The 15,994-nt window shown below is 33.8% G+C and overlaps 1 protein-coding gene across 2 annotated transcripts; it reads left to right on the top strand.

Annotated features, from left to right (window-relative positions):
• The first annotated feature begins 2,549 nt into the window (after window positions 1-2,549).
• LOC126688468 (cyclin-L1-1-like) lies at window positions 2,550-11,466 on the top strand. 2 transcript variants are annotated; one of them, XM_050383168.1, is made up of 9 exons: window positions 2,550-2,754; window positions 6,145-6,332; window positions 6,442-6,523; window positions 6,740-6,880; window positions 7,177-7,346; window positions 9,551-9,824; window positions 10,188-10,599; window positions 10,747-10,785; window positions 10,875-11,466. In XM_050383168.1, the coding sequence occupies exons 2-9, from the start codon at window positions 6,181-6,183 to the stop codon at window positions 10,943-10,945; spliced, it is 1,341 nt and encodes a 446-aa protein (XP_050239125.1). In that variant the 5' UTR covers window positions 2,550-2,754; window positions 6,145-6,180; the 3' UTR covers window positions 10,946-11,466. The 2 variants fall into 2 exon arrangements, with proteins under 2 accessions (XP_050239125.1, XP_050239126.1); XM_050383169.1 differs by lacking the exon at window positions 2,550-2,754 and having other exon boundaries at window positions 6,145-6,253.
• Window positions 11,467-15,994: the final 4,528 nt, after the last annotated feature.

Raw genomic sequence — 15,994 nt, 5'->3', positions numbered from 1 at the left:
ACTGAAGACAAATGTTAGAAAGACAAGGATTATTCAGTCCTAGAGAGAGAGAAAAAAAAAAAAAAAAAACCAAGATTCTGTAAACAGAGTAAGTAATTTTGGGATTATATTACAAAAGGAATTATAGAGACCTTAATTTTCAATTTTTTTTTTTTTAAACAGATGTCATTGTTGATAGACGTGGGATGCTTACCCGCACTGAAAATGTGATGACTACAATTTTATCCCAAGATGGCCTAAAGAATTCTTCAAGTTCAATAGCTGAACTTATTTGGTGCTCTAGACTAGAGCCAATTCATGATCAATGTATTTTAGTTATGATTGAGGTTATGCACTGACAAGTTCTCCAAACTCAAAAGTCGTGTCTTGGTTTCGTCTTATAAAAGGAGGTTACAGTTACAACTTACACATGATTACTTTTCCGGCGTTTCCGCCAAATTATGTATAGAAACTTAGGCCATGTTTGGTTTACTTTTTTTCATCACTCAATTTTCGTTACTCATCACTCAAAATACCCTACTTGTTTGGCACCATCACTCAATATTTTTCACACTATTTGTGGGTCCTATACTTGTCACATGGTGCAAGTGTTTTTTTTTTCCCATTTAGTATCACCGAACCCAATGAAAAGAAAAGAAAAGAAAAGAACCGAACAACCAACCTAGGAGAAGAAAGGAAAAAAAGAGAGTCAAAAGTGGTCAAAAGTTGCGGCTGGGTACTGTTTGTGGGTCTCCTATGTGTGTTTAATTACAATATTGCCATTAAGTTATGAGTTATGGAAACTGAAAACAGCCAAAATATGTTTTCAGTTTCCATAACTCATAACTCAAAAATCAGAGAATTGAATGATGGAAACAGAGTTATGGAAATAGAGTTATGGACTTCCCAAACAACCTTTTTGCTATGGGTCTTACCATTTTTGAGTTATGAGTTATGGAACAGAGATATGAGTTATGAAAATTGACAAACCAAACACCCCTTAGCAATCAAATTTTATTTTAATGGATTCTAAATTTTTTTTAAAAAAATTGTAATGAGTTGTTTTTGGTAGAAATTAAAGTTTTTCCCATCATTATGATGGTTAGAGGTTACTTATTTGTTTTGTTTTTCGAGAGAGTTTTAACTTATGGCGTCCCCTCTTAATAATAGATGTTATATCATATTTTGAGATGAATGTTGTATATTTGATCAACAACTAAACTCTTTATATTTATTTTTAATCTTTATTTTGAAGTAAAATTTCTTACTCAACCTTTATTTTAAATTAGAAATTTTTTTGGTTATTTTTTTGATTAAATACTATGGGTCATAGACACATACCTTGGTGGAATGAATCACCTATTTTCTGGATCTTATCCTTTGCTTGCTTTATTAACTCATCCTCACAATCTTTTTGCATTTTGGACCACTTTAAAGTTGCCAAAAATGTAACTAGAGTCTCCTCTATATCCCATACTCCAAATTCTAGGGAAATTGTAGATGGTGTTTCTATTAAGGTTTTCAAATTCGGACCATTCATTGAACCGTAAAATAAAGAGGTTCAAGGTTTTGAGGTCGAACCGTGACGACGACATAATTAATTAAAGCTTAAATATAGATATTAAATTTATAAAACTAGCAAAATTGACTAATATATCTATATATGTGAGAGAAATTTAATGATTTTCAAGCATATATTTAATAATTAAATAAGAAAGTTAATAAAATAAAATAATAACCATGAAAATATTAAAATTTATGATTAATTTTTGAATTAAAGTTGAATATCTTTGAAGGATTTTAATTATAATTTTTTTTATTCCTTGTAAGAGATGGATAATTTAATTAAGTAGAATAAAATTGTGTTAAGTTGTTTAAAAAAAAAAAAAAATGCTAAGGGGTTGGACTGTACGGTTCTTGCCACCGGTTCGTGCGGTCCAATCTCGGTTTTAGGGGTTCACAGAATTAACAAAAAATCCGATTTTTTATGCTTAAAAAATCGGTTTTCATCTCGATTTTCATGGTCTAACCTCCCGGTCCGATCCGATTCTGAAAACCTTGGTCTTTAGGAAGATGGGATATTTGAGAGCTCACAAAATTTTATGTATTCTCACACTTGGAGTATTTTAAATATTCTTATGGATCCACCCATTGTCATATGTGGTTACTAAAAATACTCAACCACTAAGTGTGCGTTTGGATGTTGATTAAAATTATAAATTATTTTACTATTCAGTTTATTTTTGATACTATTCACTGGCCCCACTGTAATTTTTGGCATTATTCATGGGCCTACTGTACTATTTCAACTATTCATGGATCCATGGTACTATTTTAACTAACGTTTACCTTTATTCTTTATCTACAGTACTTTCAACAATAAGTTTTCAGTTTCAACAAAATAAACCGTATCCAAACAGACGTCTAAATTACTCCACTATCTGGTTAAAATTTAAATGAGAAATTTAAAGTTTAAACTCACTTATCACCTATGTAAATGATTTTAATTTATTTTGAATTGATTTTACCTTTAAGGCAAGTGAAAAATATATAACTTTTGTTGAACTATTATGGGCATCAGGTTAGCAACTCTTTCATATTTGCAGCCTAATTTTGTCCATCTCATATGTAACTTTGTTGCTTTTCTTCACACACTCGCCCACTCCTCCGCTCTCGTCTTCCCTCCCTAATCAAGCGGTTGCCGTGGTTAGCATCAAATTTTTGGAGAAGCTCCTCACCGCCACTTCGCCCTTTCGGCGAAGCCAGGATTTAGAGGTAATTGCTAACAAATTTTAGTACAAATCTAAGGTAGGGTTTATGTAAGGGCTGAGATTATAAGTTTAACCTTGGGGTTAAGGAAATCTCACTTTTTTTGATTTTTTTGATTTTTTTTTTTTTTTTGTGGTCGTTTAATTGTTAACGGAACTGGGTTTTGTTAATTTGGGATTATGGAATGTGAAATTGAAGGTTATGGTTGTGTTGATAAATGGATGGGTGAGCATTTGCATGTGAACAACATAGCGAATGGGCAAAAGGGTTGGGTCCAATTCATTAATTGGACTGTTTTGAGTTTTCGTTTTTGTTTTTGATAATTCGATGGTTGGGGGAGGGGGATTTGAACCTTGGACCGCTCTGTAGGAAACATCAGCAGATGCCAGTTGAGTTTGAGAGTGAATATAGGGAAATTGCCTTGAGGATGTGTATTGTCTTTGGGTTTATTGAGCAAACTAGAGAGGGAAGTGTGAAACAAGAGCTTTGTGTGGGGACAAATCCCTTGAGTTATGGTGCTGTAATGTCTTTGGAAATATTAGGATTTTAAGTTTTCATGGGCTGGTTGAGGACAAAGTCCATAGTAAGATATATGTTTAAGCTGTAGCTTTTAATTGGATGTGAGTTGCACTTGTAACTATTGGATGTTGGGAGGCCTATGGTCCTTTTGATAGTGTTTTTTAGTGTCATCAGGGTTGTCATTATGGTACACAAACATGGTTTTTTTTTTTATTCCCATTTAAAGCTATCCAACAATGCATAAAATGGGTCTTTAAGAGACCAAAAAATGGCCTTGTTGTGGTAAAGCTTGGGCATTTTGAAATACTTTTTTAATGTTATTAAGTGAGGAGTTTGGTTTTTTTCGAAATATATATTTCTGGGTTCCTTAAATCAGGCTTTACTGTTTAAAGTCCAGGCCTTCAAGGGTTCAGGCCAGCATAGGTAAAATAATTTTGAAAAATTAACCTAAGCTGTGGAAACCTTATTTTGGAGGTTTAAGGATTGGTTAGTTTAATTTGTAAAGATTGGGTTATGGTGTCTATTTAGGGTAATCATGTGGTTGAGACATTGAGGTTTATGGTGGACAAAAAGTGGAGTTTGGGTGGTGCCTTGGACCTCTTTGGGTTTTTTTATTTTTTATTTTTAATGGGTTTGAAGGTTTGAGCACATAATAGTAAGCATTATATTATATATGTATTCATGCCGTGCTTATATTTTCGTATTGAATTAATTTTCTATCACTAGAGGCATCTAACCAATCCTTAAACCTCCAAAATAAGCTAGTATACCTAGGTAGAACCCTAATATTTTATCAATAAATTTTTACTTATCAAAAAATGTAATGGCAGTTTTAGTCTTGTGCATATTTGACATGGTTGTGCTATTCTTCATTAGGTTCTTGTTGGCATCACTTGGTTGAGCTTGGTTAGTGTTACGCAGTAAGCAGAATTTGCTGATTTGGGATTTTTTTAAAGACATACTAGTTTTCTCAAACTTATTGTTTTCAAAGGAAATAAGAGTGCTACTTGTATTCAAATATTATGCTAAGTATCTTGTTATTATGTGAAAGTTTTTGCAAATATACATTTTACAACGAGATCTTGTAGGATGAGATAGAGGAAGACCCAAAATAACATTAGTAGAAGTAAAAAAAAAAGACTTATCAATTAAGGAAGTAACAAAGTATGATTTCATACAGAATAACATTAGAGGAGTGTTTTATTTTCTGTGTCGTATAATTCTTTGCGCGTTTTTCTTTCTTCTTTTTTTGCATTGCATAGATTCTGGGAATTAGGTTAAATTCTCAACAACCCTAACTATTTTATTGAGGATCCATAGCCGACCCCTAAAATTTGGGATTAAGGCTTGTTGCTGTTGTTGTGATGCATGTGTTTGGTGAGGCATTTCATATGTATACTTGTTTCTAAAATATTATAGCTCAATTATCTATTATTTTCTTTGAGAAATTTATTGCTCAATTTTATTCATGATGTTTTGAGAATGTATTGTAATTGGTGATTTTGAATGCTTACAAAAATCTTCATGTTGAGATGTTTCCCTTTTTAAGAAATTACTGTTTGACCATTCATTATGTTTTATAAATGGTTTGATATTTGTTCATTTTTACTTGCAATGGTATGAAAGTATAATGATATTGGAAGTACATGTTTAGGAAAGGTGTTTCCCATCGTTTTGCTCTCTTTACTCCTAAAAATATCATTCTTCTTCCCTCATTGGTCTTTGTTTTACCACCACTGGTCCACCGCTGACTCCCTTCCAACGAGTTTAACAATGATAGGAGCTGGAGACCCACCGGGTTCGGCAAATGGAATATTTGAAGTAATCTCCAAATTTTTTCAATTGGAATGCTTGATTCACGTTTATACACAATTAGGTCAGAAATAATCTAAATACAACGGAAGTTGGAAGTTGCCCTTTCAAAGGGCTGGAAAGGTTGAAACTCATGATTTTAGATTATAGGGCCAAAACCACATGGAAGTAGTGTCTTCAAGTGTGGAATTTTCAAAATTTATTTAATGTGTATGTTAGGATGAATTTGGTGATTTCATTTGTGAATTTTTGTTGTTGTGTTGATAACTTGACACTTGGTTGCTATGAGTTGTAGTAGAATGCATTATGTTGGTCCAACCCTATGGTGGCCAAGAATGCTGAATCCTACATAAATGTTTGTAGTAAAATTTGACTTTCTGTGGGTCACTTGAATACATCATGAGTTTTAGAGTTAAGTTTAACCTTATGAAATGGGTGATTGAAGGCCTTAAAAGACTTTTATTCAAGGTCCAGAGGTGTCTTGTTAAGTCTAAATTAACTGAGAATAATAAGAAGAGGGGGGGGGGGGGGGTTGAATTGTAAAGTCTTTTTCATCAATTGGAAATGAAGACAAACCGGATTTATTAAATTTTCCCCAAAATTAAATACAACTAAGCCGCATTAATTTCTTTTATTTCCGCTTAAGTTTTTGTTAAGCATGTATATTTCTCTCTCTATAAGCGCATTAAAACATTTAGCAGATGATTTTGTATTCTTTGTTTCCAAACTGTTTAACTAATTTACTGACAATGGAATAAAGGGGTTAATGAAGGAAACTCTTTTGGATTTTGTGTAAATACAACTTTATTTTGTTTTGTGTATGTTGTTCTTGTTCGGCACAGTTTAGAGGAGTGTTTTATTTTCTTGGGTTCCAAACTGGTTAACCAGTTACTAATTATAAAAGTAAGATAGATAGGTTAGTGAAGGATCCTCTTTTGGATTTTGTGCAAACACAACTTACTTTATGGTTTTACAGTAGTTATAATTCATGAGAATTTTTGTTTCCACTTATTGGTGTATGCATGTTAATTCTTGAGACTAAAATTTTGATTTGTTATTTTGTAGCGGTTTGTTGAAGCTTGTTGAGTTCTTACAATTAGAATGATATACACGGCGATTGACAACTTCTACTTAACTGATGAGGAGCTAAAGAACTCACCATCTAGGAAAGATGGTATAGATGAAGCGACTGAAACTATCTTACGAATATATGGCTGTGATCTCATCCAAGAAAGTGGCATCTTGCTTAGATTGTATCCTGTTTTGATTTCTTTATATATTGACTATATGTTGGTAGATGAAATTGTATGCTTTTCCTAATTTTGTTGGTTCATTATGTTGCCTTAATCTTCTTACTTACAGACCTCAAGCTGTAATGGCCACTGGGCAGGTTCTATTCCATCGTTTCTATTGCAAGAAATCATTTGCCCGCTTCAATGTGAAGGTTAAACTTTGTCTCCCATCACTCTCTTGCTGAGATATAGATAATAAACAAAGGAAAAGGAATGATTTTTATTTTTTATTTGGAAGTAAATTCATGTTCTAGTTTCATATCGATATTGCACCTCTGCTAAGTCAAATATTTGCATTGAGCTTCATTGAATTAAGGTCCGTTTTCTCTGCCGAAAGTTCTATAAAACTTCTATACCTTGTTTTGCAGAAAGTTGCTGCGAGCTGTGTATGGCTTGCATCGAAGCTTGAGGAAAGTCCAAGAAAAGCAAGACAAGTCCTCGTTGTTTTCCACAGAATGGAATGTAGGAGGGAGAACTTACCAATAGAGCATTTGGAGGTTGGTTCGCAGGTTAGGCATCCACCTTCTTTATTATGATATTACCTTGGTTTTTGTTTTTCATTTTCTTATTTGGCACAAGAATTGAGTTTTCCAAATTACTTATTTTTTATTCCCCCCCCCCCCCCCCCCCCCCCCCCTTCTTTTTGGCAACCACCAAGTATAATGTCTTTGTTGAATAGGTTTTAATTTTAGCAGTTCATGTGTATTTGCGTTTAAATTTATTTATTTTCCTCTAAAAAAATCAGTAAATTCTCATGTTTTCCTTCTTCTTCCTTTTTTTTTTTTTTTTTTTTTTTTTATAACAGAAATATCATGACCTCAAAACTGACTTGAGCAGAACAGAAAGACATATATTGAAAGAGATGGGATTCGTTTGTCATGTTGAACATCCTCATAAATTCATATCTAACTACCTTGCTACTCTTGAAACACCTCCAGAACTGAGGCAGGAAGCCTGGAATCTAGCAAATGATAGGTACTTCTTATAAATTAACTACTCACGGACACAAGTTATGCACTTTCTATTCTTATCGTTTGGTTATCCTTTGAACACGAAAACTTTGCATCTAGAACTTTTATTGTTCAATTGGGTCCGTTTGGGAACAGCTTATTTAGCTGAAATTAAAAACTTTTTGCTGAAAGTATTATAGAAAAAACTAAATATTAGTTGAATAGTATAGTGAGACCCATGAATAGTACAAAAAAGTGCAATGGGACTCATAAATAGTAGCAAAAATAAGCTAAAAACTCTAATAAGCTTCATCTTTCATCACTTCCCAAACACACTCTAAGTGTTTAGTTTACATATGTATATGTTGATGTGTGGGAGCCCCTCCATGGTTTTAAAAGCCACACTGGACCGGCTGGTTCAACCATGAACTGGCCAATAATCCAGCCTGGTTATGTTAAAAAATTGGAAATTTAATAAAATCCGGAAAAAACCAGAAAACTGGAAATTCAATAGGTAAATTGAGAATTGAGAACTGGACTGGTTAAACTGGTGATGGATCTGAAAATGCAGCCAAACAGTAGCATTTTCTCTGAAAATGGGTGTGGCAGGTCATGAGGATGGTGATGCAACACTTTACAGTCAAGTCCACTCAAAATATGGAAATTCTACCTTGTGGGTTTAGGGTAATTATAGAATACTCGTAGAGTACCATAAATACATACTCATTCTTTTCACATAATTGTGGGTTTCACTAATAAAATTTATGGTGGGACCCACAATTCATGTGAGAGGGAGGGAGGGAGGGAGGGGGGGGGGAGGGGGGAGTACGCATGTATGGTATTCCCGGAGTATTCAATAATTTTCCGTGGGTTCATCCCAACTTGCCATCATTGAAAATATGATGAAAAAATCTGTCTTTCTTTTTTGTTAACTTACCATACTAGTACCTAATGGATTTCTTTGGCAATGTTGTCCAAGTAATCTCCAAAGGGGGTTGGACATAAAAAGGAGACTTTGAGACAAAGAGACTTGGCTCTTTAAAAAAAAAAAAACCATTATGTTACAGAGCAAAGTCTTAAATTTGATGATAGAATAAAGTGGAGTTTGGAGGAGAGGTATTTTGTCTTGGTTTTCTGTGGCTTTCTCTCTCTCTCTCTCTCTCTGAAGCTGTCTCAAGGCTTTTATGCCAATTCAAAGACAAGGTTATGGATAATTTGCTCACTCTCCAAAGACACTTCCCATACCTCCTCTCTCTTACCTCTGACCAACGTACCACAGTCAGTAGATTAAGGTTGGATCTAATACCCAAGAAACTTATTAATATTTTTATTTGTGCACCTCTCCTTATTAAATTGGTTAGTTAAGTATTTTTATTTTCATTAATATAGGAATGTGGGAAATTTCACTTGAAAAAATTGTTTTAATGTTATGATAATTTTTTTTACTAAATATGGCTTATTGTCATACATTTAGAATTTATATAGTTTAATTGTATTATTAAATAAAATATTTATTTTGTCACCATTTTGACTACCGGTCCAACTTCAGTTGGACCAAAAAACTGGGATCTAGTCCCTTTTCCGGTTCTCTATTCGGTCTGATTTTTAAATCCATGGAGCCTTCTCCCCCTTCTTTTGACTATCAGAACAAACAATGTTTTTTATGATCATGTTTTTTTTGGTGTTTAGACCCTTGTTATTTTTTTGCCTCTCTTTAATTCTTTTTGCTCCTTGAATCTTATAAATGGCCTTTGTATGTTACTCTCGCCATGCTTATAGTTTGATCTACTCTTGTTTTCCATCAGCCTTTTCTTTTAGATTTATAGCTTATTTGCTTATGTCTTGCTTTTAAAAGCCTCACTTCTTCTAGGGACAACCATACTTTACCCAACTTTCAACAAATAAGCAATAAGCAATTTGCAAAAAGCTGCATTTGAGAACACTGTTCTGATGATGCTATAGCATAAGAGTGATGTATACCCAAGAAGGCATCTGAAAGTTATTTGTATATTTGATAGCCATACTATAGTGTGCAAGACAGTTGCATTTCTACTATGTTTCAGAATAATGGGTCTAATTCCAATGTACACAGCCTTTCCCTAATTTTTTTTAGTTGTGTTTTATGTCTGCTGATTGTTGTAGTTTTTGCATGTCTTTCACTATGGCTTACAGTTCCATTAGTAATCTGTTTTGTTGTATAATTTTATTTTAACATTCAAATTTGGGCAGTTTGCGCACAACTTTGTGTGTTCGATTCAAGAGCGAGGTTGTGGCTTGTGGGGTTGTCTATGCTGCTGCTCGTCGGTTCCAAGTACCCCTTCCTGAGAATCCACCATGGTGGAAGGTATTTGATGCAGACAAATCTGGGATTGATGAAGTATGCAGAGTTCTGGCTGAGCTGTACAGCCTTCCTAAGGCACAGTACATTCCAGTCTGTAAGGATGGAGACTCTTTTACATTTTCGAACAAGTCAAGGGATTCACAATCTCAGCCAATTCCGAAGGTACTACTATTTTTTTGTTGTACTATTTTGAGTTTCACTGGAAATATAAAGCCTACAAATGCTCTTCTACAGTTTTTGCAATTTTCAATTCCTCAGCAAGTGTTGCATTTTTGTTTGTCAACTACTGCTGTCTTATTTCCAGTGATTCTTGCTATAGAGGTGAGTTGTTAGACCACCTGGCAGCAGCACTTGAATTCTTTGTTTAGAGAAAGGATGGCAATTGTAAAGACTTCAGAAAATTTGGTCCATCTTAGCATGGATTTTTATTTCATTGCTGTTCTATAAGAACTTCCATAGACTAGGGAGAGTTGAATCACTTAAACATGGTGGGATTTTTGTTTCATTGCTGTTCTACTTCTACAGGAAATTTCACAGACTAGCCCTACAGCTAATATTAAGCCAGTTTCAGCAGCAATTAATCCTGAATCTGTTGGAGCCAAAGAAGTATTGGTTAGAGCAGCCATTGACAAGATGAAGGATTCTAAGAAAAGTGATGATGAATCAAAGAACGTGTCTGTTGAGGGAGAGGCAAGAGAAGAGCCTCTGCCAAAATCTAATTCTGAACTCAAAACAGAGGCAAGTAGGGAAAGGAACAGGGAGAGAGAGAAGGAGAGGGAAAGGGAAAGGGACAGAGAGAGGGAGGACCGAATAAAGGCTCGGGATCGTGATAGGGGCAGGGATTCTGACCGTGAACGGGATCGAGAGGAAACAGAGAGGGACAGAGATAAAGCCAAGGATCGCAGTCATCGTTCCAAGGATAGAGCAAAGGATTCAGGTATGTTTACAACCAATTTTGTTCATGAACCTGATGCCATTGTTAATACTTGTTTTAAGGTTGTTTCTTTGATTTTGTATTGTGGTCCAATCTTTTCTAATTGTTCTCTGATTATCTAGTGATATTCTTTTTCTCTTGTGAATGCAGGAGGACATTCAGGGAAATCAAGACATCACTCATCAAGAGGTATAAATTTTGTTTCCCTCTGGTATTTTATATTCAATATGGTTTCTTGTTTAACCATAGGTAAATTATCTGAACCTCTTCATTTTCAGATCGTGACTACCACAGTTCCTCTTATTCTTCAAGGGAGAAGGATCGCCATAGACATCATTCATATGCTTAAGCCTGTCTTCAAGGCATGCTAGTTGTATATTGTATCTATCTTGATCATCATGTCTGCAAAGAGGAAATAAGTACTACTACTGGGGGAGATAGATCATCTCACTTGAAACAAGAATTATTTTGACTTGAAATGTACAACCTTAATTTTGATGACTGATCTGTGGTCTAATCCCAATTGTTGATCCTGTATTCAGCCCTCTGTAATGCAGGCACAACACTCGTAGTGCTTTGCTTATCTTCTGGCTATCTGCAATAGCTTGCTGCATTATTGTATAATGTCGCAGGAGCTTGCCACTTCACAGGACGTGCTGCAATTGGTAGCTGGTACTACTTGGGAGGTGCCAGCCTGGGGGGTCTGTCTTGAATGCTTTACGAATGAGAATCCATGTTCATTTGATATCTTTGGCAAGTTTACACCCCTAGAAATGCATGCAGGATGATGTGCCTTGCATTGCTGCTATGTGAACAGCTTATGTTTTTTGATAAACATCAGACTATATGATATGTCAAAGATTCCTCACTGATCCCATTTTTCCGTACCAGTGCTGCTTGTTTTATAGATTTTTTGGGCGTAGTTGTACAAGCTGTATATGTTGAATTGCTCTTATTATACAGCAAGAGTAATGTTATTGCAGCCGAACATGTTCTCATTTTAGTGCTAATATCTTATTACAACGGGTTCTCTGGATTCCCGTCTAAATTTTTTGGATATGGTTTACTTAAAATCACGCTCGACTCTTGAGAGTTCTAGAATCCATGCCTTGACTAGATGTTATCTTAGCTTTCCTTCCAAATCAATTTTCTTAGCTGTCCTTCCAAGTTACTCAGGCAAATATGCGCATAAACATGCGCACCATTTCCAACTATCATTTCCAACTGAACAACGGGTAAGCAATGCTATTGACTGAAGTAGTACCATGTGTTGCATGAGAATTGAGATTAAGTGATCAAGAGATCTATAGTAGCATGAAATGTGATGGGAATTGTATGAGTTTATCATTCCGCAAATGGAAGCCTCCATGCCTAATTAACACGAAAGAATGTAATTCATTATTTCAATTAATTTTGACATGAGACCAGAAATCCTAAACAAATCCTGGATTCCCTCAAAAAGGTGCAGTTTCCAAGACAGTATGACAAGGGAGTAGATTACCCTAGAGAAGTTTGAGACCAAGAACGAGCCTAAGACACTGAATTTAGAGCAATGCTATCTTTCTACAAATTTAAGAAAACAGTCATACAAATAGCAAGTTGTGGTATGAGATGGTATGAGAAAATATTAGACCAAAAATAAAGAAGACTTGTAAAACAACCAAATTCATTCCAAGTGTTATTAAAACTTAATTATAATGTCAATTACATTACATGTAGCTTAACTGGTACTTCCAAGCGTTTCTAACCATGATTCAAATCTTCCCAACCCAAATATTGTATTAAAAAAAAAAAAACTTGATACATAATAACCACCTAAACATTTGCAAACAAACAGGGAAAAAAAAAAAAAAATTCAAATTGGTGCATTGTCAATGATCTTAAAACAACACAAGAATCAGTCTTACTCAGTTTGCCATAATTCTTTTCTCAACCAACTAGAATTATCCCAGCTAAGAAAGAACCCATTGTACTTTACTAGCCAATAGACTGTTCCATGGCTCACATCTCTACGGTGCTGAAATGCATGCCAGGAAGCAAACCATCTTTCCCATAGAGCTTCACAGTAATGTAATGACTTATGTGTAACATTCCACTAGTAATCATCACCAACGTAGAGCGTGTACTCTCCGAGGTTTGTATCTGTAAGTGGTGAGGTGCATTGAATCCTCATCGGTTCAGAATTGTTAGGCAAAGCGTTGATGACATGAATGACGGCCAAATGATTGTCATGCTTCTCAAATGCTATTGCAATAATAATGAAAGACCATGCAAGAGCAAGGAAGAGAAAGTAGCTCCATGTAGTCATTTTGTGAATATTGCGCTTGTGAGGATGTATAGATGGAAGCTTAAACTCTACAACATAAATATAGAAAAAATATGTCACCATGTAATGACTGTTGAGTACAAAAGATGGGATGTACTCGTCAACCAAGATTTGAGCCCATTTAATCCTTTATATTAACTAAAGGGGATACGTAGTGGGTGCTCTTTATCTCACTTTATTTGCCTCCCTTACATCTTTGATTGAAAATCAGTAACTAGCACATAATTGTTTAAATTATCTGCTAGTTTTTTTTTTTTTTTTTTTTTTTTTTTTTTTTTTTTTTTAAAGAAGAATTATGTGATAGTTGTTGTAGAAACTTATCAATAAATCAAGTATTATTATCAAAACTGTAGAATCAATTAATTAACTAAATTTGAACTAGTTTTAGTGAAAACAATCATTCATAATTTTATAATTGATAGAAACCATTAAGGTGGGAGACACACTAATGCAGGCCATCCCTTTTCTTGGCATATTGAAATACTATAGTACTACTTACTACTTATTAAAACAATTGAAAAGCCTTAGATTTATATTGGGCTTCTTTAATTATTAATTCTACTTCTACTAGAGGGACACTAATCAACAAACTTATGTGAAGGGCTCCCTTGGCCCTTGCCTTGACCTGGAGAGTATAGATGACTTTCTTAATGGTGGAAACTCTTCAAATGGTATCTGGTACCACGTGTTTCATGTACGCAATTATTTGTCAAAAGTTTATGCACGAAAAATTTTCAATTAGAAATAATGGATTCCACCGCTAATTTAAATTTAATTGGACAAAACTTGAGTCCACTTACTCCAGTACATAGGATATGTAAGACCAAAATTAGACACGAGTCCAATATACTAAAGCATTGGACCTAAACTAAGTAAGTTCAATTTAATTAACGAAACTAATTTTATTTTAATTTTTTTTTTTTTGATGAACGAAACTAATTATTATATATGTAAAGATGAAGCATTATTCTAGTGTCACTGTACTTGTTTATGCATGTCGTGACCAGTGATTTCCACAGTCTGCCATCAAGTAAGCAATCTTCCGGGAAAAGGAAAAAAAAAAAAAAAAAAAAAAAGTAAAAAAGAGACGTGATAAACCAATAGTTGGATTCTTTATGTGAATAATTGCAAACATGGCCGACTTTCTAGCCAATGTTCATGTATTTTTTTTTTTGTCACTTCTAGAAGTTTAATATACAAAGGTAATAGAGAAAGTACTTGCCATTCAAGTATGAAGTATCGCATGGCATTGCTTGTGTTTTAGGAATGGAACTCGGTGGGGGGTTTGTCGGCCTTTTGGGGTTTGTCATCTATCTTTTATTTTATTTTTTATAATTCATATTACCAGTGAGAGAGGGATTTAAACTTTCAATCTCCTTGTAAAGGAGATAATATAATACTATCGAGTTATAAAACTCTTCAATTATAAAAATTATTAGGTTTGCTAGAAATGATGTGATTTTCTCTCATATGAATGACTGATCTATAATGAATTTAAGTAATGAAATTTACTATTATATTAGATAATGGAACACCGTATTTTTTATTTATATTATAAATTATATTCTTTTATTTATAGGAGAACATCATGTTATTGTATTCTTAGAATACTGAACAACTACTTAGTGGTTTATTGGGTTTGAACTTCAAAACATGATTCATAAATTGATGTTTTATTTTATGATTTACCAATGTAAAGGATTTAATCCATTGTGAATATAAGATTACTGTTCTAATCATTAAGTTAAGACACCAATCACTTTTTGGTGTAAGTGGGGTTTGAACCTTGAATCTCTATTGATGATAGTATACTTTACTAGTTGAGCTAATTAACACCCACATAATTATAGTTAAACTAAATGATTATTTTCTCTACGTGGCAAGTGTTACACACAAATATTATTAATTAAAGATTTGGGTAATTTATATAATGCCCTATAATTTTCTGGGTGTTATATATTAATTTTTTTAAAATTAAAATTAAAAATTATTTAAATTATTTCAATTGTTGTCCTTAATAAGTTTGTTAACTAAAATTAACAAAAATCAATATAAGTAGTGACTGAAAATCTAAGTAAAAAAGGTCATTCTATAAAACTATATGTTGGAGCATTTTAATATTAATTAATTAAAATGGATTTATATAACAATATAAATATAAAGATATGAGAGTTAATATGGAAGATAAGGAGTTAGTGGAATGTTTAATCCCACATTTAAAAGGAGAGAGACTCTTTTATTCTTTTTAATTGTGGTGATTAATGGGTTAATATGTATTGATTCGGATATTGGGTTAGATATGTGCGCAAGGGGAGGTGAAGGGAGGAGGTGTTTTGTTTTACAAAGTTTAGCCAACGAAGAGCTTAAATTTCCTTAAAGAGAGTGAGTGCCAATAAATAAAAAATATTCAGAAGTATTATTTAGTTCCTCTTTATGTTATTTCCATTATTATTGTATTTACACCAACAATTTTAAGGAGATTCCACACATGGAGCTTACACAAGAGAAACCAAATGAGACTGTTGGAGATCTCAACAAGCCCTTATGCTGCTAGTAGATTTTTTCGTTACCAAATGGTAGATAAAAAATCGGTGGTGGATCATGCACAAGACTTCCAGATGATCATGGTAGAATTGAAATCTGAAGGCATAAAGATTGGAGATAATATGGTGGTAGTTGGCATAGTTGATAAACTACCACAATCTTGGAGTGAGTTCCAAAAGACTTTATAGTACAAACAAAAAGAGACATCTTTAGAGACATTGATCACACACATCCGTGTGGAGGAGGAGGTTAGAGGATAAGATGCACTCATGACATGAGACCAATGGTAATTTCACCCCAAAGGTAAACCTTATTTCAGCCTATAATAGTATGCCCAAAAATCATTTTCCTAGAAATGGTCAATTGAAGTCTAAAAAGAGAGTTTTCAAAAATAATAATAGACCTCAAGGAAGGGGAAACCCGAATGAAAATAACAATAAGAACTAAGGACCCCTTCACAATATCAATTTAATAGATCTTGTTTTGTTTGTGGCAAGAGTGGGCATATTGCTCGATTTTACAAACATC

The sequence above is a fragment of the Quercus robur genome, chromosome 6 (assembly GCF_932294415.1).
Source record: "Quercus robur chromosome 6, dhQueRobu3.1, whole genome shotgun sequence".
NCBI lineage: Eukaryota > Viridiplantae > Streptophyta > Magnoliopsida > Fagales > Fagaceae > Quercus > Quercus robur.
The sequence above is the reverse complement of the archived record's forward strand: the minus strand, read 5'-3'. Positions and strand labels throughout refer to the sequence as shown.